Source organism: Festucalex cinctus, chromosome 7, assembly GCF_051991245.1.
Source record: "Festucalex cinctus isolate MCC-2025b chromosome 7, RoL_Fcin_1.0, whole genome shotgun sequence".
NCBI classification, from domain to species: domain Eukaryota; kingdom Metazoa; phylum Chordata; class Actinopteri; order Syngnathiformes; family Syngnathidae; genus Festucalex; species Festucalex cinctus.
The window spans coordinates 15,051,565-15,077,176 of NC_135417.1; the positions used below are offsets into that span (position 1 = coordinate 15,051,565).

The 25,612-nt window shown below is 40.3% G+C and overlaps 2 protein-coding genes across 3 annotated transcripts in view; one reads left to right on the forward strand and one right to left on the reverse strand.

Annotated features, from left to right (window-relative positions):
• The window catches only part of grik3 (glutamate ionotropic receptor kainate type subunit 3), a 109,303-nt gene extending 99,692 nt beyond the window's left edge, over positions 1 to 9,611 (forward strand). Inside the window, exons 13-16 of one of the 2 annotated variants that reach the window (XM_077526147.1) lie at positions 398 to 615; positions 3,169 to 3,394; positions 4,832 to 5,082; positions 6,653 to 9,611. In XM_077526147.1, the coding sequence (XP_077382273.1) occupies positions 398 to 615; positions 3,169 to 3,394; positions 4,832 to 5,082; positions 6,653 to 7,021 (1,064 nt within the window). In that variant the 3' untranslated portion in view covers positions 7,022 to 9,611. Of the gene's footprint in view, positions 1 to 379; positions 616 to 3,168; positions 3,395 to 4,831; positions 5,083 to 6,652 lie in introns of both variants that reach the window. The other variant, XM_077526146.1, reaches the window with a different exon arrangement.
• zc3h12aa (zinc finger CCCH-type containing 12Aa) overlaps positions 1 to 25,612 on the reverse strand; it is a 315,343-nt gene that overhangs the window by 247,433 nt on the left and 42,298 nt on the right. The window lies entirely within an intron of this gene.

A 25,612-nucleotide genomic window follows, 5' to 3' on the forward strand; every position in this document is an offset into this window, starting at 1 on the left:
AGAAAATGAATGAATGGATAATTAAATAACTTTTATGTAGTAAGACCCAACTCTCGTCAAAATCACTAAATCACTTCATGCAGTATTAGAACACCCTTAGTGTAGACTGAATGCGATGCACAGGTAGATGATACACATTTATGACTGCCATTTAATTCTACAGGATTCCCAGGAACTACATAAAGGCTTTTATTCCTCGTGTAAATCTCCGCATGCGATACAGTTTTACAACCGTGACCTGCTTGTTCTGCTAAACATCTCCCTCACATTCATTTTTTCCTGGAACACCGCACAATTACTCGTGCCTGCTAATTAACAAACACGGAGGAGATTGTCCTTGGTCAGACGAGTCTCTTTAGAGATTAAAAGGCTCGAACAGCATCTGGCTTGTGCACAGGCTCCGAGCTGATGCCCAAGGCCCTGTCGACCAGGATCATCGGCGGCATCTGGTGGTTCTTCACGCTCATCATCATATCATCCTACACGGCCAACTTGGCGGCGTTCCTCACCGTGGAAAGGATGGACTCGCCGGTGGACTCGGCTGACGACATCGCAAAGCAGACCAAGATCGAGTACGGGGTGGTCCGCGACGGGGCCACTATGACTTTCTTCAAGGTACGCGAAGATTGATTTAGGCTGTTTTAATTACGTCATAGTGTATAATCAATCTATTTGTTCCAGTCTAAGCTCCTAATGACCATTCGAAAAAACAAATGTGCACGCCGAACTACTACAAATGCAAAGGAAGCAAAGTTACTCTTCCCAACCTTAGCTTTAAGCAAAATAAAAAGTCTGATATGATTGTAATTATGCCAATAATTGAAAATGAGTCATTAAAGTATGACTTATTCCCTTCTTAAATTCTGACATGAATATCATAAATTCTGAGTAGCTCCCTAGACCAGGGGTGTCAAACTCATATTAGCTCAGGGGCCGCATGAAGGAAAATATATTACTAAGTGGGCCGAATCGGTAAAATAATGGTATATAATAGGGATGCACGATATTGGAAAAACATGCGATATGCGATATACTTGCTGAACATAGCGATATTGATATTATTGCGATATTTAACATGTACCTAAAGAAATTACATTTTTATTACCTAATGAAAGAAAAACATTTTTCATGTGGCAAAATAAGCAACCTTAATGTAATCTTAGTTAATTAAGTGTAATTATGTCTTGATAATTTTCAACTATTGAATGGCGATGCACATTTTAGTTAGCGTCTGACTGGTCAAATTCAGATAAAAAGCATAAAATTTCATATAAAACTTATTGCATGCCTTTGCGATATGCATATTGCAAGGGCCAATATAGCGATATCGATATTTTTTCGATATATTGTGCAGCCCTAGTATATAACTTAAAAACAATTGCCGTCAATTATACACATATTTTTGTTATTTTTGGGCCATCCCTAAATTACGGAGCTTAACTGTAATCTATTGTTTAAAAAAATAACACAAAAGCAAGTGAAATGCGGCAACACTTTGCCTGTATGAGTTCCGCACGTGTTAAATCTACCTGTTTTGCAAATATATAGTTCCCAGAATGCATTGTGTGGCACAGTTAATGAATTTATAAGGACGTTAATCCTTGTCATATGTATTTGTGTTACCAGTAATTGAATGTGTCGTATTTAACACTTTTATGTTGGTCTACGATTCAAAAAACAACAAACTTTTTTTAAACAAACCATAACTTTAAGTTGTGTGTAAAATAATGACTCACAGGGTGATTCCGTGTACAAGTTACAGTACTCATATGAGGACTGCTTGTGAAATTACAAATTTATATATTTGATTGCGGCTGGCTGATTAATTGGTCCGACATTACAATTTTGTTTTCACTTTATAAAGTCGTCTCACGGGCCGGATTGAACCCCTTTGCGGGCCTGATCCGGCCCGCGGGCCGTATGTTTGACACCCCTGCCCAAGACCAAAAAGTTTGACAATTCTTGACACAAAGACTTGATTACATCCGCAAAATTGTCTCTTCATTGAAATTTTATGAGCTAATTACTCCAATCAACATCTGGTGAAAAAGTCACATTGGTGAGTTTTATTCCTGTTAAACTGCTGTGATACTTGCAGATGCTTCTTTGTCCAAAGTTTGTTTGTTTTTTGCCTGCTGGGTCTTATAACTTTATTTTATTGTTTCGAGCTTTGGCTTTCAATGTTGCTCTTGAGTAACACGTGCCAAAGTTCCTGTATAAAGTCTGTCCAAGTTGAAAAAACAGCCAAACTCCATTTTATTAGTTTGTTAGGAAGCCAATTTTAAAGCGACATCTTTTTTTTTTTTGTAATGTTATTCTTAATCTTATGAGGCAGTGGTTCTCAAACTTTAAAAATCACTGTTTTTCATCTCAAGCATTTGTCCATCAGTTGCATTTTCCAGTGGATTTTTAAAAAATCCTCACCAATTATTGCTGAATCATTGTCCCGTATGTAAGCAAGAACACTGTTGGTTTAATAAGCCATAATCCTTGTCACCTGTCTGTAAAGTTCTCATTGCCAAACATTCTTCGAGCGTTGAGGGATGATTGCCAGAGTCACATTACTCGCTTCGTCTCTGCCAAGTTTGCCTTTCTAACGTCTCGAATGAACACGTACGATTAAAAACTCATTAAACTTTGCGCCTCAGCTGCCACTTGGCATCGCTCGCCGTATCTCCAAAGTGTCACTTTTACGTCCAAATATCAACATTCTCGTTTTAAGCAAACAGGAGGGCTCTTTTTAACGCTCATCTCTGGCAATTTGAAATGGCTCTCAGTCGTTAAGACGGCAATTATCCTGGATTAGACACGGCATAAATGTGACCCTGGTATAAAACGGCATGAAATACTACAGGACGGCCGCCTGGCAGGATGCAAGACTAATGGAGTGGCTGCTTATTCTTGCTCGAGTAGCACTTATGAGGATAAATGTGTGTGGTGCTTCAGTACAATGTGTTCTATAATCCTGTGACAAAGCGAATAGAATCATGTTCATTGGTGGCTTTAACGGATAAGGAACAAGATGGTGGTCAGTAAATATGCTCAATACAATCTTTACCTAAGGGAACAGGATTATATAAGTTTTGGATTTTTCTTTACACTTAGTGGTACAGTCATTTTCTACGTCAGGTCTTCTCACTTGGTTGTTGTCATTTCTGCTCCTACTAGAAATCAAAGGTTTCCACTTTTGAGAAGATGTGGGCCTTCATGAGCAGCAAACCGAGCACGTCGCTGGTCAAGTCCATTGAAGACGGCATCCAGCGGGTGCTCAAGTCCGACTACGCCCTCATCATGGAGTCCACCACTATCGATTACATCACCAAACACAACTGCAACCTGACGCAGGTGGGGGGCCTCATCGACAGCAAAGGCTACGGAATCGGCACTCCCCTCGGTAAGACCCGAAAATGATCAGAGGTTATTGTCGCTGTTTGATGACGACCATGTATGTCCAGTTACCGGTTTTCAGCAATAAAAAGGTTTAGGAATGGTTGGAATCTCCAGTTTATGTTTGTCTCAACTTGCAATCATGTTACTAGTGGTTGGGGGGAAAAAAAAAAAATCGGAAAATCAGTTTTGATTTACAAGAAGCGAGTGCATCGAATCAAACTGAATCAAATCATTCCATATCAAGATGTGGATGAATCTGATTTTATTGGCGCCATATGTCTTTGAAGGAAAGTGCTTCTACTCAACCGGCAGGTCAACTATCTTGAGTAGAAGCACCTGTGGCTAAAGACAAACTGTGTCAGGGTGTATACTGTCTGGACCTGGATAGCCCATCTCTGTCGGTGTCTGCTGAAAGTAATTAATAAAGTAAATAATAAAGAATTTTATTAAGAAAATAATAAAGAAATTTGTAATGTTAGTGACTTTTAACTCATTTGCTCCCAAAGACGTATTAATATGTTGTATTTTAAATATTATCAGTGTTACAAAAACATATTTATACTTTTATTTTTATGTTTATTTTTATGAGGCTAGAGCATACAGAAGGCTCGCAACCAGTTCAGAGTGTACCCCACCTACTGCCCAAAGTGAGCTGGGATAGGCTCCAGCACCGCCGCGACCCTAGTGAGGAAAAGCAGTTAAGAAAATGGATGGATGGTATACAGAAGGCTTTGATGTAGCCTCTAAACTGAAGAGAACGGCTGAAGAAATGGTAGTTATTACAAAAACGGCCAGCAGGTGGCAGCAGAGTATAAGAGATCCACCAGGACCATATTGAAACAAGCTGTTTCCCCCACAGTTTTATTAAACAGATTTGTGAATAATGGTGAAACTTAGCTATATTCTATAATGCTAATTGCTGCAAAACGTAAACAGATAAAAGAAGAAATTCTCTTTTTGTAGGTTCCATGTTTTTATAGCAATAGAACACAATATTCTGTGGGCCTTGCATAATCTGTCAAAATCCAGTAAAACAGCCGGGAGCGAAGGGCGTGCTTCTGCGAAAATGGCTGGGAGTGAATGAGTTAAAATCAAGTAATCAGTTACATTACTAAATTACTTTTAAAATCAAGTAATCAATTAGGTAACTAAGTTACTTTTTCAAGGTAACTATGGCAACACTGCACTTGCAGCTGAAGGAAACTCATCATAAACCGAGTAACCCCTGTACATGTTTTTTTTTTTAATTTTTTTTATTGTACAGCGCTGAATTTGAAGTGGAATCTTATGAAAGCCTTCCCTTTTGAGAACGATGGACAGTTACTTAGCTGCATGAGACCTTTTTTTTAGCCGCCGCATGTGTACGGAGCTCATTATCGCGCCATCCATCTGGCGCGCCATGCAAAGAAGTCAAAGCGGCCTTATGCGTGTTTCCTTCCAGGCTCGCCGTACAGGGACAAAATCTCCATAGCCATCCTCAACATCATGGAGGACGGTCGCCTACACATGCTAAAGGAGAAGTGGTGGAGCGGGAGCAGCTGCTTGGACGACGAGCGTCGAGAGACGGGCCCCATGGGAATCCAGAACCTGGGCGGCATATTCATCGTGCTGGCGTCTGGCCTGGTGCTGTCGGTCTTCGTGGCCATCGGCGAGTTTGTCTACAAACTGAGGAAGACGGCGGAGCGGGAGCAGGTATGTGTCCCTGTGAAACTCGCCCTCCTCGAGTTCATTAGCGCGTCATTTTTTTTTTTTTTACAAAAGGTTTGTTGCGATAGCGAAGCGCACATCGCCAACAGCGGCGCGCTCGTCACGGCATTTAGTTCAAACATGATCTAAAAGGATTTGCATGCCCCCGGCTAATCTAATTCCTGCTTGGCCACAATATTTACTTATTTTAATAGGCATGAATGCAAATTAGAGCAAAGAGAATTAATCCATTACTAGATGCCGCAGATGACCCCTTTCCTGTTTTAAGGCGCTCATTTGAGTCTTAAGCGAAGTATGTGGCATGCTCGAGTACACAACTCATTCACAGCGGCGCTAATGACTCGAGGTGTCACTTGACACATACTCGCACACGCACACACGCTGCCAACGTTATGCACTTTTTATACGCATTAGCCGCATGCTACATATTTATGCTCCACATGCAAGCTTGCGAAGACATGCATGCTGACACAAACAAACACAAGTCGACTTCTCACATGTTCACTGTAGACCTAAAAAATTGATCAGCTGGGATTTCAAAATTCGGACACATGGACTTTTCTATGTCTTTTCCAGCTGGGCTTCGTTTGACTTTTTGTGGGTCAACTCGTGATAAACATGCTGACCAAATTTCATGTTGCAAACTGAAATTGGCTTCAGGGTCTGAATTTCAAGGGACTCGAGTTTGTTCATTGTTTTTATTTATTTATTTATTTATTTATTTATTTCAGCGAGCCATGGCAAAAATTCTTGGTAATTTAGTCACCTGTCTGTCTCATATAATTAGTTCAAATGTGATAGGAATGGGATATAAATCTGTAAGGCAAGTTCTTTGAAGCTAAATGGCCAAATATAACCATAACATATCCAAAACTGCAAACCAAAATGGCAGATTCCCTCCATCTTTTCAGGCATTGGTTCTTAAGACTGTTTTGTACGTCTAGTCATGATAGACCAAATTTCATGTTTCATGCTAATTGTCAGATAAAAGGGAACCTAATTTGCTTGTGAAGCGATCAATGTGTGCTTGCATTACCAAGTAAGTGCCTCTATATTGTTATGAGAGATTGTAGGTGGTTTATATGCATTGATGTTATGTACAAAATCACAATATTGTTGTTTTTAGTATGAGCTCTCTTTTTTACAATATTGTGATCTTTTTTAAATATCTTCAAAGCCCCCACAATATCGTGATAATTATCGTATCGTGACCTTCATATCGTGCTAATATCGTATCGTGATGTTTGGATATTGTTACATCCCTAGAAATGACAACTGTGAAACCGAATCAAAATGGCAGACTTTTTGTTCTTCTCGAGACTTTTTTTGTGGGTCTGTTCATGGTCAACATGCCTACCAAATGCATGACACACACACACACAAGATGCATGCTCCACACAACATGAATGTGACATTTGAATGCATTTTGTGGACACTCTGTGCTGTCAGAACAAATTAAAGCTAAGGCCTTTACCCGCCCGTCCCTCCCCCCCCTTCTGCCCATCTCTCCCGGCTCGTCTCCCCCCTCGCGCTCCTCCTCCCTTTTTGCCCAGAGGTCTTTGTGCAGCGCCATGGTGGACGAGATCAGACTGTCGTTCACCTGCGAGAGGCGGCTGAAACACAAGCCGCAGCCGCCAGCCGCGGCGGCCAAGACGGATGCGGTGATCAACATGCACGCCTACAACGACCGCCGTCTCCCCGGAAAGGACAACCTGAGCTGCAGCGCTGGGATGACCCCCGTGTTCCCGTGACCCTGCGCTCCCCGCAGGGCAAGAGCCTCCTGAGCAACGTGTCAGGGGCGCTGCCCGAGACCAGAGACAACGGCATCGACGGGCTCCTCCGGTTCACCATGAACCACAGCGACATGGGGACGCTGACCAAACACGGACAACTCAAAATGGCGGCGTCGGCCACGCAGGTATGACATCACGGATACGACAAAACAAACAAACAAACAAAAACAAAAAAAGACATCATCCTGAAGAAAGTATCTTTTCGTTCTGTTCCTCGGAGAAGAAGTCATCGGTCCGACGTTTATGTGTGCGACACAAAAACACAAATCAACACGCAACAAATCAGCTGAAAGACTGGACTGGGAAAAAAAAAAAAAAAAAAGAAGGCAATAAATACCAGATGTACTACCAATTATGGTTGTCGTAACGTTTTCTCAAACAGACTGTTGAGTACCGAACCACAAGATGGAAAGACGAGTCATCCTGTGCCCACATTTTGAGGTTGTGTCATTTCATAACGACATTTCGACGCAAGCAATTAAATCACCGCCTTTGTCGCGATGTCGTTACGGGATTGAAGCCCAAGTAGGCCTCACGCGAACATGACTTTGTACACGAGTGGACTGTTTATCTCTTCAAAAAAAAAAAAAAAAAGTTTCTTGCCAAAGATGTGACCTTTCAACAGACGACCAGCGCGCAAACTTGGGTTTAATTCAAATGGATCGTGAACGTGCAGCTTTTGACGGCTAGAAATAGATCATTCGGATTTACACTGCAGGTGGAAATAGACAATTTCAATTTCATGCCTCTATCAGATTTTTATCAAGTGACAGCTTTCCCTATTATGATTTATACTTACTGTAGTAACGTGACAAGGGGCTGCCATCTTTGCGGAGTTTTCAAAAAAAAAAATGGAATGAGCACTTCCAATTCTTCTAAAATCCTCCAGCACAAACTAAATCACAAAAATATCAATTAAGTGCGTGACCTACACGTATTCTACTGCTCTTTTCACCAATAAACTTACATTTGCGTTCGTTAAGTCGAGTTTTTAAGAGCAAGTGTCGGCATTTGACCTGGTGACGTCTCAGAATTTTGACCTGCCTGCGCAATTGGTGGATATTTTGAATTGAAACTTATCAGCCAATTGGAGGTGGGTTCGAGGAAAATGCTAACAAATAATTCATTTTACTTTAATTTGAAGGTATTTATTTGACCAGTTTTATCTGTATTTCTTTAGGTGGTTCTCCAAAAAGCCCCCCATTTTCCGATTTTCAAAATTCTTGGTGCATTGGACCTATGCTGCATTCACACCAAAAGCTGGGGAAGGCGTTTCTGCGGCGCGTTTGCATTGTAGTCAATGGACCGAAACGCGCACCGGAACGAAAGTGTGTGGGGCGGCGCGGAGGACGCGTTTGGCGCGCTGTGACGCGGAGCGCAGCAGTGAAAATCCGCACATTCGTGACGAAAATCCGCACGTTCACATATTCGCCAAAGTTAAAAAAAATTGAACTTTTTTCGCATTTCGTCTCGCGCTAGCCAATCGGCTTCGAGTACGGGCTACGTCACACACAGCGTCCTCTCTATTGTCAGCCCGAGCTCAACAACACGGCCAGCCGGGACAGAATGGTGAGCAAGGAAGTAGCATACAAGTGCTGGTAAGTCTATTTAGTTGCTATTTAACTGTACCGAGTTAGCAGCAGTGTATCATCCATGCCAAAAGCTATTTTTAGCGCAACTGCCGGCCGCCAGATTGCAACTAACAAAGCAAAAGTGATATCACGTACTTCAAAAAAGGAGAAAATAGTGCCACGGCTGTTCAGTCCCAGGAAAGAAGTTGAAGTGGAACTTTTTGTTGATTCGCTAAAGTGCTCCACGGTCGTTGTTCACCAAGGGACACGCCTCCTCGAAAACACGTATGAGCGGCAATCGTTCTAAACAACTCTACGCGGTGAAACGCTCGCGAAGGAAGCGTTTCAGATCGCCTTTTCGGTTTTGGTGTGAACTCAGCATTAGGTTGAAGTGGGCATTCCAATCATCATTTTTGGGAACTCTTGATACGTTGCTACTCACAGTACATACAAAACAATTTGCAGATGCCCAAATTGCACTCCAACTCCACAAGCGGAATTGCTTTTAGTTGACTTCTTTGTTGTTATTTTGGGGGATGCTTGAACAGATGAATGGCTTTTCTATTCATTTCAATAGGGAAAGATTATTTGAGATACACGTTTTTTGATACGTCATGGAGCTAATTAAATTTAACATTTAATTATATATGTTTTCACAGTTGTCTTTACGAGATAGTTTTCAATTGATTTACACAGTTTTTATTTATTTTTACATTTTTACAGGTGTTGTTTGGGCAAATGCGGGTTTTTATACGTTACTGATCGTGTATTTCAATGTATCACCGATCTCCGTGTCAATGGTACACTGGGACACATCAGATTTTCCATGCATTTGAAAGCGGCCTGATTCTGATCTGAAGTTGGATGGTCGGGGAAGAAATGGAATCATGCAGTGTAAATCCGGTTTAATATTCCACGTTCACTTTTTGAGCTAAACTTTTGATCGGGTGAAAATCTGTCAGTCCGTTCCAGAAAGGGAAGAAAAGTCGGAATATTGTGTTAAGAGGCCTTTGTGTCAAAATCAATTAAATGATCGTGCAGAATTGATTGTTGATGAAGGAGGAAAAAAAAAAAAAAAAGTCCACGACTTGTTAGCGACTAGCTAAGGCGTTGCTGATTCTCTGTCACGTAGTTTGGTGTCTAAAGGAGGTGAGTCGGCCGCAATGGGTCCTTCATTTGCGGAGGAGTTCGAAATTTGTACACAAGTCAGAACGCGCCAAAGTTATTTCATAATTACAGTAAATAATTGTCATTAAATAAACATTTCAAGGCCATATATAAAAAACAAATGAAAATGAGTTAACTGAGCGTACATACGTATTCTTAAGTACGGTTGGTAACTTTGGAAACCTCGTATCTGGATGTCGTCTTAAACCGCCGACGCCATATACGTACCAAACAAGAAAGTTCCAATCATCACGTCCTGGCGCGTGTGCAAGTGGACCTATGGGCAAGTATCGCCTCAACACGTGCGCGAACCTCTGTGAGGTTTGCAAAATACGTCAATATAAGAATAAAAATGTTTAAAAAAAAAAAAATCTATCTTATATGAGTGTGTAAACTTTAGCATTGGTCGAGTTAGAGACCCGTTGTATAATTGTTTATCTGATCCCTTCTGCAAAGTAGAGTGTGTAGATAAGATGAGCAGGAGACAAATGTATTTTGCTAAAATTTATAATTGTTATAAAGGAACTCACAGTCAAAGTGTCATAGATGCTATTTATTTCAATAGAGAGCGCTCACTTGAACCTACTTCCTCACTTTGTCCCACATCCACAGAGCCCTCAATCATATTTATTATTGAAAGCAAATATTATGGTTATATTATGGTTTGCCGTCAGTCAGGTGGGAAAAAATGTTAATGTTTTTTTTCTTTTGTTTTTTATGTTACTTGGTTGGGTCCGACCAATACAGTTTTTTTCTAGGCTCATGCCATTTACGATATTTGAAGGAGTAAAATTCTGATATCCGATTAATCGGCCGATTCATTATATAACATTATGTAATAATTAAGGTGAATTACATGCAGAACATTCAACTGTTTTACAGTACTTTGTCCTATTATTTAACTTTTCAACAGAGGAGAAAAAAAAATAAAAAATCGGCCAATTCTTTTTGGTGCTTTATTTATTTATTTATCTGTGAGTATTTGAACATCATTACCTTTTCTTATGCTGTAATGCATTATCATTTTGGCTGATTTTTGCCCATTTTTAAAAAGCTAATATCGGCCGATTTAATCGGTTGGTCTATTAATCGGTCGGGCCCTACTATTTGATATATTTCTAAGGAAAAATGTAAGATGGAAACATTGAGCTTCCCTCTGAGAGAAGAGTATATTTCTCGGGTTTGAGCTTGTCTATGGTTTACTACATATGGATTTTCATGCAGATGATCAAAAGACTGTCAGCATAATTACCTCCACCAAGGAATTTACATTTTTGTTATCGTTACTTAATAGTTAGCAATATTACCTTCAAATGTTTTTGTTTTTTGTGAGTCAAGGAACATATGAGTGAGCCCAATTGTAAATAAATAAATTGGCTGCTAAAATAACTTAGTTTTAACAAAAAAATATCCCAGAGCTTGTTAAAATTTCAAGTCAGCAAAACAATAACAGTGGTTCTGAGTCTGAAACCACTTCTAGTTTTTCACCCTACGAACTGAAATGTAATAAAATGTTGCCTTTACCGTAGTTTTTGTAATTTTGCAGTTTTAAAAAAAATATAGTTTCGGGGAAAGCCCTGCTTCACACTTTGATACTGTTGCTTAAATAGATTTCTTGGTAGAGGTAATTCACTCATTTATTTGATTTACATTTCTGTTTGAATGAGTGTCAATAATAATATCATCATTCTACATGAAACTGTACGAAATGTGAGGGAAGTTTTGTTTTGTTTTATTCTTTTTTTGGGGGAGGGGGGTTTTCTGGGTGGGTACAGTCACAATGCTTTTCCTTTTTGAGTTGTGCTGCTTCTAGCATTTGTCAGAAAAAAAATGAGAAGAAGAAAAAAACATGTTGGTGCCAACCAGGGTTTTCTTTGTGGACATTGAGAATTTCTATGAATATAGATTTTGTAAGGGTTTTGTACAAATAAAATAAATACAAAATAACGGGTGAAAGAATTTACTAGTAACTGTATGTGTTAAGAGAAGATTAGAATTACCAACATGCAAGTAAAACACTGGGACTTTCAGCTACATAGCATCAAGATAAGGGAAGTTATTGAAATACTGTATTTTCTTTTTAACACACTGTGAATTATTCAAATTGTACAGTTTGCTGTATGGGTTATATGACGTTTTAAATAATAAAAAAAAAAACATGACCAACTGTATCTTTTTGTGAAAATGTTTACATGGGCATGGTTGGAGAAACCTGAACAATTAAAAAAATAAAATAAAATAAAAAAGAATTCTTTAATTAAATGGTGCAAAAACAAAAAATAAAATAATAATAATAATAATGATGATGTGATTATATTATTATTATTATTATTATTATTATTATTATTATTATTATTATTTGTAGCACAAGGGAAACATCTAAAAATCCTTTATGAAATAAAATAAAATGTCAGCATCAGAAAGAAAATTTCTGAAAAATAATCCAGATTATTCATAAAAAAAAAATGTTAAAAAATTGTCATTGATGACTGATGTCCAATCGCTGGCTATGAGGAGGGATTAACCCTGCTGCTGTCGTATGTTTAAGATGGCGAGGAGAGAGGGAAAAAAAAGAAAAAAGAAAATCACATTATAAAGGCAGGAAAATCCCCAGCTGTTTGGTGTGATGTTAAGCAGCAGCAGCAAGCGCATAATGAGCGATGATTTATTATCTCTTCACTATCAATTAATCCCCTCGGACCGAGCGGGGCCGGCGGGAGTGCATGAGGAGTGCGTAAAAAGAGCACCAGGGTCGGCGCAGGAATAGCAAACGAGCCATGCTGGGAGAATCATAAAACTTAAGGAGAGTCCATTTGACCGCAAGCGACTTTGCACACATTTAACGGTGATTTACGGCATATAACATATTTTGACATTTACATGACTGAAAAGCTTTTCGAAAAAAAAAAATCTCCCTCATGGTTGGGGGGGGGGGGGGGGGGCGGGGGGGCTGATGCTTAGACTGACAAATCCCGACTACTGCCATCGCATGTTGATGAGCAACGACGCGAGTCCAACAACACACGAGTACCTGTTGACGCTATTGTTTAGTTTAACACCTCACCTGCCTTGCCTCTGGGTTTGCCATCTTTTGGACTTAATCCCACAACAGACTAGTGCAAACAGTCTGGTGGCTATAATTTTCTATAACAGTAAATGTTTGAAAACGTAATAAGTGGTGCAGGTTTAACTGTTTACAAGGTATTTCGATTGGCCGAGCAGCTATAAGGATGATCATGATCGTACTTTACGAAATTACGTTTGGTTGGTTGGTTGGTTGGTTGGTTGGTTGGTTGGTTGGGTAATGAAACTTAGTGGAGGGGACAAAGAAAGAAGCCAATTACTGCGGACCTCACAAACGCAGAGACCTCTATAAGGAACTACCAGAGAGTTCTAACCCTAATTAGCCATCCCGGTTGGGCCAGGTGGTTCCCATGATTCTATACAGCACAAGATCAGATGAAGGGAAAGTGGGGCAACCCCGGTGCTTAAGGCCACTTGGATTGGGGCTGCTGAAACAGGACGACCAGTTACCTGCCACAGTGTCCGCCCACCCAGGCCAGCTATCTGCCTCCCCAAGGAACAAAGGGCCAATTGGCACTAGATGACAAAATGAGTGCCTGGGAGTGAGGGACCAGAGCAGCTCAAGGACACATCTACTCCAACATTGCCAATATCTCCAAATCTCCTCTATTACTTCCCAGCATTTGGCTTTTCATGGGGAAACGTTTTGGTTATAAGATTTCATTCACATCTAGGAAGTGATGAGGTTCAGGGTCGAAATATTGGCTTTACAAGTGCAGATTTTGCCTGTGTGGGTTTCCTTTCCGAAAACATGCATGTTTGGTTCATTCCAGGCTCTAAAATGTGAGTTTGAATGGTTGTTTTTCTTTATTTGTCCTGCGATTGACTGGCGATGATTCTGTGTACCCTTCCTGTCACCCATAGTCAGTTAGGCTTCACTCTAATGAGAAGACATAGCTTAGAAAACTGGTGGAGTTCATCCCAAATTTAAGAACTGTGGTAAAGCAAACCAATAAAAAAAAATACCTCTCAGTGGAGTCACCAAACTACAAGAATACTCGTGGAATAACTGCTAGCACAAGCTCAGCATTTATACCCAGGCCATGTATCTTCAAATAAATTGAATTGTCAGTCTTTTGTCATTGTCCATCACTGGGAAATCAGTGCTAACTCAAAAACACAAATACAGAGCAGCACCATTTTCCGGTCCACTTTTGTTAAGAGTTTGGCCGGGGCGAAGGTCCACAGTTAAGTGGTTTTCTGATGACCGAGTGAAATCCAGAGTGCTTTTCATCTCCTAAAAAGGAACCTCTCATTGACCTTGGTGGAAATCTATGAACTCAAAGGAGTCGTGGCCTGGTTCCAACGCTTATCACATTGATGTGGTGATGTGATATATGATCAAGAGTGTTCATCTTGAAAAGCGCTCTAATGATATGCACTTGCTGGCTTGTTTGAGCTGCTTTTTGTGGAGTAGACTCTTTGTATAACATGACAGAAAAGCACTTGGGAGCTTTTGGTTGCATTGAGGAATCTAAAAGGTTGAAGTCACGCTCTGCTTTCGGTACAGTAGTCCAGAACAAAGCTATTTTGGATCCTACATACAATCCTGGTTCAGTTAGCGTTCACACAATCACCGGGCCAAAAGTTACCCTGCAACACTGTTTGGAAAACTTTGTGGGGCACCTCAAGTTCACTTTCTCTTGTCTGAATGAACAAAAAACTCCAAATAATCAACAAAAAGAATAAAAGCCTCTATAATATAATACACAATTTAAATGTTTATTTGCATCGACCGACCTCCATTGTGCTACACCGGCGCTAATTTTTGCGACAATGCCGCTCTAATGTTAATGCAAATGTATGCCCCCTGTTTGGAACTGATTGTCAGTTGAGTATTCACGAGAAAGGCCAACTTGAAGTTGCGTGTTGCGTGTAATTATGCCACATTGTTGTTCAATGAGGCTTTGTTCACGCATATAACGGTGCTTCTACTCTTCGCGGGACGACAGCAACATGGCGCAAGTGTGCTCATATTTTGTACTGGTTGCTAAGCGACCAAACAGGGTAGCCCGGTGCCTTTTCCTGCCAGTTTGGAGATGAAGCAGGTCGCAGTTCATCCAATTCTAATGGCATAGCACGATGTAGGAGAGTTTAGGCTCATCCATGAACTACTCAAAGACTGCTTCGAGGTTCTTATGGGTTAACTTGAAGAAAGAGGTATTTCTTTATTTCCACGTCATGGTACGGCCGGAGTTCAGAACGCTAGGACATAGCATTAATAACTCTTTCCTCTATATTCTCCATAGGGATGCAACGATAAGGGCAATATCGTGATATCGTGATATTAAAACTGCCACAATATCGTCGTCGTCATGTTCACAATATTTAAAAGGAACACATCTGTTAAAAAAAAGTCAGGCTGATTTCCATTTGTTCAGTTCTAGCACCCTCTAGTGGCTATTTTATTAGTGCAATTTAATTTTCATTATGGATGTTTTGGCCTTCTATGTTTAAAATCTATGCTAATTGTCATATGAAGGGGAATGTAATTTGCTTGTGAAGCAAAAACTGTGTGCTTGCATTAGCAAATAAGTGCCTCAATATTGTTATTAGAGATTGTAGGTGGTTTATATGCATTGCTGTGATGTACAAAAGCACAATATTGTTTTGTTTTTTTAAATATTGTGATCTTTTTTAAAATATCGCCAAGCCCCCCACAATATCGTGATAATTATCGTATCGTGACCTTCATATCGTGATAATATCGTATCGTGATGTTTGGATATCGTTACGTCCCTAATTCTCCATGCTGTTTTCAGCTACTCCATAAAATTCTCTTGCAGTTGTCAATCTCAAATCATTCCACCACCATCTTGCCTCTGTCCAGATGTCATCACAGCACGCTGCTGCATGAATTGTACATTTTTCAAAACGGGCACGCCAACCATGGTGGCTGGCGCCCATGTCATGTGCACACATGCTGTGGTTTGGTCGACACACTGCACTCTTCTAAGTACAATGTGAAAAGGCTTTCAAATCACAAGATCTCAATCAAAAAAGATCTCAACTGTGAATCTGTAGAGGATTGGTGGGGAGGGGTTTGGTGGGCTGTTTTTACGGTAATGAGGAGAATTTACATGATGGTTTTCAAATTTAAGGAGCAAAAGTAAAATGACATCAGAAAAATACAAAACTCAAGTACAGATACCAAAATAAAAAATAAAATCTACCTAGATACTACAAAAAAAAAAGTCAGCATCTATGGCCCAGCATGAAATTGACAATATTGCTACCTCGGATTGATTAAGTGAAGAGGGGATAGAAATATTCCCCAAAAGCTTGACCATTAGGAAGCGTCACTTGGCACTAGTTGACTACTTTGCCGGTTTGGAGTCAAATACGAGGAAGTCGTTCAAAAGGCACGGCACCACTGGGGGGCCACGGGCTGCATTCTAATGAGGTCATCAATAACGGCCGACTGCCGCCACGAGAAAGAGAGCTCATCTGTTGAGCCGCGGTCTACCGGTGGCTTCGCCTCTGACCGGAAAATAATGACACTATTGTGCGCTAATGGTGAAAACTGCTGTGGCTGTGCACGCTTTAGCGATTTAAAAAAAACTGTCAGTTTTTCAACATGAAATAACTTCCAGAGTGAAAGGAAGCTGGCTACCTAAAACACAAGGCAATTACAAATAATTCTGGAAATAATTTAGTGTTAACTAGTCGCAGTGGGAGGGAAGTAAAAATAAATACTCGGTTACTGTGCTTAAGTAGATTTTTCAGGCATCTGGTCTTTACTTAAGTATACACTTTTCTGGTGACATTTCCTATTCTTTCTACTAGTACACTTTGTCAAAATAGGTGTGTTACTGTTTTCAACCGTCACAGATGATGGCACGACGTAAAAAGGATGGAAATGGAGCAAGATTAAACTAAGCTAAGCTAAAACTGTCCTAACTATACTAGCCTTTGTTCCATCATTGCTAACCTGGGTTAAGTCATTTGCTAACTCCCCTTACCTGTGTACTAACTTCACTAGCCTGGGTAAACTCATGCGCTAACTCCATTAGCCCATCTTCTAACTTCGCTAGCTTTGGTAAACGCATGCACTAACTTCACTACCCTCAGGAAGAGTCATGTGTTAATTTCGTACGCCTTTGTGGTAAGCTTGTGAAACTAGTAATGTGTTAACTTTACCAGCCTGGGTAAACTAATGAGCTATGTTCTCTTATCTTTGCGCTAAGTTTGCTACCCTGCATAAATTCCTGTGCTAGCTTCAATTGCCTGCGTGCTAGTCTGGTCAAACTTCACTAGCTATAGCCTAGGACGTAGGTGAAGTCCTGTCCTAACATCACTTGCTTTCATGCTAGTTTTGCTAACCTGTGTAAACACATGGATAAGATCACTAACCTGTTTGCTATCCCAGGTTAGCAAGGTTGGTAAGGATAGCAAGCTTGTTTTGTTTTGTTTTTTTACAGTGACTGCATTTGAATCCAGACCTGGTTTAAAAACCCACATGATAATGTTTTAATGTTAATTCCAAATAAAGCATTCACTTGAGTCAAAGGTTTGCGACATTAATTTATTAAATGAACCGTCAGTACATCGATCAGCCGCACAGTTGACGGCTTTAGTAGTGCTGATAAAACAGTGGTGGCGCAATAAATTCTCCATTCATGAGGATTATAATGTTTTGCATTTATTAAAAATCTCCCTGGGAGAGGTGTTTTCATTTATTTTTAACGTTCAGGCCGGAGGCTATAATTTAGCGTTCCTAATTCTCCCTGCTAGAATATTAGACTCTCAGTGTGATGCATTTCTTTCTACAAGCACAACAATAAACATTATTAATATGAAGCAATTATATTTCCACAGGAAATATTGGACATCAGTTCATGGGTCAAACTATCACCATCATAAAATCTTTAATGGTACAGTGAAAGCAATTTTAAGCAACATTTTCACACTGTTTAACATTATACGAGGATAAAAATAAGCTAACCACTGTCAACAGTACAACAGGGGGGAAAACAACAAAGAACAGTAACCAAAAAATGTTTGATAGAACACAGGATCCCATTATACTGTATAGGTGTACCTAATAAAGTGGTCATTACATTTATAATGCGGTCTATAGTCTACTAATACAAGTTTACAGCGAATAATGTTATTTTTCTTTACAATAAACCTTTAAAGTCCACACCACGTTTTCATCTCCTCTTTCATCCTGCTACTTTTAAGTCACGACTTTAGCTTTCTCCTTGAAGGCCGAGACTCAGGGGCGACAATGTGAATACAACTCGTGATAAGCCGCTTTTTCTTTGTACCGCAGCCAAGATGGCTGCCACGCAGCGAGCGAGTGGGAAAGCTGGCGGAAGGATTATCGGGAGGTCGGAAGTGAGGCGGCCGCTCCAAAGGGGTTCCGGGCCACGTCATACATACTTTACATACTCAGTACGCAAAAAAATTAAAAACAAAACAAAACAATAATACAATATAAAAATGTATATATACACAATATAATTGGGCATAAAGATACACAAAGAAGAGTTTCACAACTAACTCAATAAGCAATATATAGTCGCAAAGAATCTAGAACTGTGAGTATTGCTATATTTTGTACAAATGTTGCTATTCAAGTGCTACAAAAAAAAAAGAGGAAAAAAAAGTTCAAATCATATTCATAATTAAAAGTTATAGGCCTTTCTAAATAAAAGTGTTTACAGACCTGATTTAAAAGAGTCAAGGCTCCGGGTGGCTCTCAACTGGGTTAGGAGGCTGTTCGATCATTGAATCATACGATAAATCCATTAAAAAGGGAATCCTACTGTTAAATTCCTTCCTATTTAATTCCAAATTTACGTTTGTGTTCTCATTTGCATCTAATTGGTAGAAACTAGCACAGCTTCCTTTTTTGGTGCCAGAGAATCATGGGAAATGTAGTCCTACTGCTGCCATCGCAGATGGTCAACGCGGGACCGGTGCGAGAAAATTTACAGACCAAGAAAAAAAAGGTTGGATAATGGTGAGTGCATTGTTTTTTTGTAGCATTTTAGCATTAAACTGTCTATCAAAATAGCATATAGCATTAGCTAAAGTAATAACTCCTGCCTTAGATGAAATCGAGTCAACCTCGATATGAGTGACCCAGCTTACGAGTTTACTGGATAATATTTTTACAGCAAGTTTTTCATGAGAGCTTCCAAGTTGAGACATTGTGCGCCAGATGAGACAGAAGAGAATGGAACAGGCAGTCTGACCTCTCCTTGTCCTCACTATTACTTGGCCAATAGTTAACATCATATTGCCACTATTTATGGCCCGCCGTTAAATAAGGCAATATCTCACCATCGATTTTGCGGCCGCTCCGGCTCCCCTTTGGCAATTTCTTCCCGAGACACGTTGGATTTGATAACTCAAGACCCATTGATTTTTCCATAAGGAAAAAAATAGTCTGTGCACTGAAATAAACAAAATATATCGAACATGTCCACATGTTTTCTTCGTTTAGAGATCAATATTTGAAAGTTATTTGGTTGGACTGTGTTTTGACATTCACATTCATGCATGAGAGAAATAAAAAAAAAACAAATGCCAGATATCAAAGCTGCAGGCATGTATCCTTTCGCTGTGCTGTGACTCAGGTTTCTGTTTTCTCCTTCCCACTTAAATCTAAAAACTCCTCAGTTATTAGTATTGATGGAGTCAATAACCACCTTATATCAATCATTACCGGCAGAGCAATTTGTTGGTTGGTTCTGCCAATGTCTTTTTTTTGTTTTTTTTTGTTTTTTTTAAGCCATTTAGCCTACATACTAATGGATACATGTAGCTACACCAAGCTAGCATCCGAAATGTACATTAAGTGGGACCAAAAACAGAAAATAAACCAAACAAGATGCCTTTTTTTTCCCCTTTTTTTTTTAAAAGCGGGAACTCAAAGAGACGGGGCCCCAAAAATATTCCTGGATCCGATTGCGATCTTGCTTCTTGAGCCGTGGAGGAAAAAAAGTGACAGAGACTAATGGGTTTGTGTGGCTGCTGTGATTAAGAGGCCGTGCTAAACCTGAGATAATAGGCCTGATATCCGCCGGGAGCCGCTTGATGCTGGCTGATGGCAATCAGGAAATGACGGCGGAGAAAAACAGCCGTCACCTCTCCGACGCGCTCGGGGTACGACTGCTGAAAGACACTCCTACCCCCAGTCGGTAAAATCAATCGTGTTCGCAAACATTCAATAAGAAAACGGGCTGATTTATAATTAAACATTGGAACTTGTGTACAATAAAGTGTAATTGTTTCACAATTCAGTTGTTTGTTTACATTCAGCCATCAAACTATTGTGACATCATGCATGATGTGATTGCGAGATTACAAATTCGGCATCTCAGCGCCCTCATACTGGTCAGTGGAGACTACAATCATGTTCCTCTTTCTTATCTACTAACAACATCACACAAAATGTAGATTGTGCAACAAAGAGAGGAATACAAATCTAAAATAGCGGTCTGTATGCCAATTTAGCACACCTCTCTTCTTTTCTTCTCTGGGGAATCTGGCCACAGCTTAATACACCTTGATACCACCAACAGGTTGATGATGGAACAGCAGGCAGCCAACAACTGCAGGAGAGTTTGACGTCGCTGACTTTTTTTTTTAGGAATATTCTTATTAAATAGTACCTATTTCTATCTATCTAGCTAGCTAGCTAGCTAGCTATAACACGGGAAGTAATTTTTGCACCAGCTATCGCCTTCAACCTGGCTGTAAGAGAGTTGGCGCTGTTGTTGGAGATCGAGACAAACAACACAAAGTTTCTCCAAGTAAACACAAGCGTTGGTGCATTAAATATTGACGGCGGTCTCGGGCATCCTCCGGCCTGGCCTCACTGTACTCTCGGTTGCGCCTTTTTAATTTTAATCAATGTTCTGCGGCCTAATGAGAACACTGGTTCTTACACGCTTGTTGACCTGCCAGATGAGGATGTACCAAATGTGATCAGAGGCTCATTAGCCAAGGGGTGGGACCGCGAGCCTCCAACGCCGAAGCGGCCAACCCCCGCAGCGCTAGCTCCCGCCAAGGCAGCGCTCACCGCGCCGTCTTTGATGAGCCAGGATGTCAAATTAAGAAGGCTACAAAAGCCGCGAGTGGGCCTCCGGAGGGGCATCAGCGGAAATGCGACGCTCGTCAATTCATTCCGAGCCGCCGTTACTACTTGGACTGGTCCGACGGGAATGTGTTTACTGCGGAATAATGCGTCAGTGTTTTGCAGCCAGCATATGTGGCGAGGCCTCCCTTGGGGAAGATGCTTCCAGCTGCCGGTGTTGTTGTCAGTTACAGGCTGAAGCAAGCTGACAGCTACATGTATCTACCAAGACGGATTGGGACGAGATAGCATACTGTCGATAAGTGCCAGTCTGATCACCCCTGCGTGAGCATCAATTGCAGGTAGGTTTACCAAAGCGGACCCTAGAAGTTCAATATAATACCACAATATTTTTTGGATGTCAAATTGACAGGAAAATTCATGCTAGAAGAAGTGGTGAATGACATCTGTGCCTCCTTTTTCATGGTAAATCCATAAAATGATCATCATACTTAGACATTATAAGATTCATAATTCATTGTCAAATATATGTAGAATGTGTGGTTTTGGGATTGAATTCCCTAGTGGGGGTTCGCCAAAGTACAAGTTCTGGAATTCATTAAAATCATGAGTATTCGGACACTAGAGGGTGACGAAGATGAGCCACCACTGTCAGGAACTTTTACTACAGGCTTCACTATTTTATCCATTGTTACATATTAAATTGTAAATATCGTATTTTTGCAAAGCAAAATATATACTGTATATATGACTTTTTTTCTGTATAGCCACACATTAATACCGAAATATTTTACATAAACCCTGAAAATTAATGCATGAAATTCATTTATAAAGATGACAATTAAAGACATTTTATCTATAATTGTTACGTTTTCATTTAGTTTTTTTTTTTAAACACTCGTTTTTATTTAATTTCACTATCGAAAATGCTTTTTCAATTTTAGTTGTCGTTATTTATCTATCCATCCATCCATCTATTTTCTTGACCGCTTACTCCTCACAAGGGTCACGGTGGGCAGTGGGCGAGGTGCACCCTGAACTGGTCGCCAGCCAACTGCAGGGCACACAGAGACGAACGACCGTCCACACTCACAATCACACCTAGGGACAATTCAGAGTGTTCAATTAACCTGCCAAACATGTCTTTGGAATGTTGGAGGAGACCAGAGTACCCGGAGAAGACCCACGCAGGCACGGGGAGAACATGCAAACTCCACCTGGGACGGCTGAAGCTTGGACTTGAACTTGCGTCCTCAGTACTGGGAGGCGGACGTGCTAACCACTCATTCATCGTGCTGCCCTAGTTATTTATTATTATTACGGGTATTATTATTATTATTTATTAATTAATTTATTTATTTTTTATAACCTTGGCATCCCGTTATGACAGACACAGTTCCTTGTGGATCGGTGAAACTAGCCACCGGTTGTGTTCAGGACCCCTAAAATACAACTTTTTTACTTCCATATACGATAATAAAAATAATTTCCAACTAAACAATAAAAAAAAAAAAACTTTGAATACATTATCAAAACAGTGGAAACAAGTTACATATTGACTCATATAACATATCTATTGATGATGCAAAGCTCCTCCCGTTGGCGTGACCGCCGTTGTGGATAAGAGCTGCTGCGACTGACCTCCGATTACTCAATGATGTGTCACGCACGCGTGTACACCCAACTGCCTTTTCCGCCCATTTAATAGTGATTTGTATGCGTCGGCTGTTTAATCATCTCATGATTAGACTCTATATTGCCACTGTCAGCGGCGTTATTGGTGTCATACGTTATACATTATACTGACGGCTCGTCGGCACGGCAAATGTTTGAACGGGTTGACCTCAATTTCCAGGGGAACACTTCACTTGGATCGGGACGTGCTTCTAGAGGATAATGTTTAGCCTGGTCCAGGGTTTCTCTCGGAAGTAAAGGAGTTCATAAAATAGTCAGAAATAACTGTTCCAACATCGAACTGGATCAAAAGCAAGCCGTTTGTCTATGACACTCAAAAGAAAAACTAGCTTTTAGTTGTACGAGTACTCCATATCCCCGATAAGTGCTCTCGGGGCCTCCCCTTAGCGTATATGCTCGACAGTGGGATCTATTTATCCCGCGATGGCGTCTTAATTGAACGCGGCTGTAGTGTACTTAAATGCACGGCTCAGACGACGTGAACAATGCTTTTCGGGCGTAAATACGAGCAGACAGACACACTTTGTCAAAAGCGACGTCTGCAGTGGAGGAGAGTGTGCTATCGTTTGCAGTAGTCACAAAAAAAAATAGTAAACAAAGCAAATACGAGCGGCAGCCGGTGCTTAATGGACGTCCTCACAATATCAGTCACTGCTGGGCCCCCCTCGGCTCGGCAAGATTGAAGACGCCATATGTTCTCTTCCCCATTGGATGTGCCAACCGTTTTTTTTTTTTTTTTGTTTTTTTTTTGGCGCAACTCATTTTTGACACCTTTAAATATGGTGTTAAATCACTGCTTACAGCCATGTTGTGTATATTATATATACAGTTGTGCTTATAAGTTAGAAATTGTGAAATAGTATTTTTTTGGGCGGGGGGGTGATGACTGATCAGGTGGAAAACCTTTATTTTATTTAAAGAAAGTGGTCAAGTGAAGCTATTCATTGTTCCATAAACATGTGGCCATCATCCAAATAGTGCTGATTAAAAATTGACACACACCATCTGCATAGCAATAAGATGGAATCCAAGGGCAGCAGATAGAAACAGAAAAACAAGGGCACGAAAATTGATCCCTGAGGAACGCCACAACTTAAATCGGCGGAGCAGCGAGTAACTAAAAACTACCAAGGCTTATTCTGCTAGTTGAACTTTAGAATGTTCGGATTAAAGAAAGTAGTGTTCAAACTCTGATAAAGAAGTTAAAATGAGTGGTTCTATTCATACTGAGCCAACAAAGTACAAAAATTCTGCCATTTAATATGCATACAGGTTGATTTGAGCACAGTGTCGCGTCTGATGCTTTAAAACTTCTTCAATCACAGCCAATCACACGCAGTACATTTCTGCATCGCTGCTAAACTTGCAATGATTGTCCCTTGTCCCGCCTGAGCGGCTCTCCCCCGCCTCAGTCCCCTCTCCCGCTGCCCCGCTCTGCCATTTTTAGCGCCGGTAATTTCCTCTGCGGCGAGTTTGGTCAGGGAGGAAGACTTCTATTAAGCGGAATGTTGTACACGGAGGGAATTGCGGAGTCATAAAGCACCGTCTTGTCAGTCTCCCAGGTGAGCTGTAGCATGAAGAGCACAAGGCCTCAATTCCTCCCAACAGATTTTCACCAAAAGTTTTGTAGCCTGCGGAGGAAGCCAACAACTTTCTTCGTGGAGGGCTTGATTTGAAGAACAACTTCCTCAGTCTTTGTGTTCAAACTGCTGTCAACTTAGCTTATAAGAACTTCACACTATTAGGGGCAACTACATAATATAATCTATAGGTGTTTTTAAAATCAGTGATATGATTACTAAAAATGGTACAAAATGTGAGAAATACTAATCAATGGGGAAATATTGCATAACATGGTATAAATGATATAGTAACATTAATAATGGTGAAAAGTTTGTAAATGAGGAGCTTTTTTTTTTAATGGGAAAATGGTAGTAAAGGGGAAAAAAATATAGTCAATGGTGGATATTGTAGCAAATGGGGCAGCTTGTCAAAATGGATGAAAATAGATCATCTTTATTGTTACATATCAAAGACACTAATATTTTTGTAACAATGGGCACAGACGGGAAATAAAAAGCTTTGTTGTTGTATTTGTAGTATTAACTGAAAAGTCCTTAGCCGGTTTAGCCAATTTATGATAACCAACAGAATAAAAAACATCACAAACCTTGAAATGATCTTTTTTCACTTTGTATGCAGTCTTTCTTGAACTCAATGAAGCATTACGAGGCATCACAAGTCATTTTATTGCATATCAAACATCTAATGATGCGCTACTAACCGCAAATTCATCAATGTAGCAAATACTTTTCTCTATTAGCTCTGCTAGGCTACGACTGATGTTCTCTTCGATAATAATGAAAATAAATGATGTTGCCAGACAATAACAGCAGTGACCTTTTTGATTTGATTGCTGAACAATAATCCAGCAGTTTTATTTAGCTTACAATGCAACATTTTGTTTCCACGCACCTTTTTAAGTACTAAAGTCCGCAATACAAATAATTAAACATTTAATAAACACAATGATGGAAAACTGATACAATGAAGTGCTGACATTAATTAAATGGGGAAAGTACTATCTCAGCAGCAGGGTCTTGCTGAGCCAGGCTGGAACTTTGAGGGGGCGGGCTGCAATGACCACGGCTGATTGGTTGGTCAAATTTGGAGATGTGTTATTTTTGCATTGGCTGGACTAATCAATCACATACGTCATCAAACTCATGTGAATTAATTACCAAGAACTCTAACACGCTGCTGAACTTTTACAACTAAGAACTCCATTTACCCGGAACGCAAAGATCCTGGGCTTGCTGGTGGAAAAGCAGCTAATGGTGACCAATGGTAGTAAAATGTGGGAATATACTGTAGAAGGGGTATATATGCCACGCAAGAGGCGGGACTGTTTTTTGCACAACAGTTTGTTTCTGGTTCGGTTTGCGCGTTCGCAATCCGGACCGGAAATAAACTGATGTGCAAAATCATGTCCCGCCTCTTCTGTGGCATATACCCCATTGGGAAGCAACTGGTAGTGGATGGGAAATACTGTAGCGTAAATTGGAGAGGGAAGAAATGTGGGCAAATAGTAGTAAATGGAAAAAAATAGTAAATGAGACGAAACAGCAGTAAATAAGGAAAGATTTAACTCATTC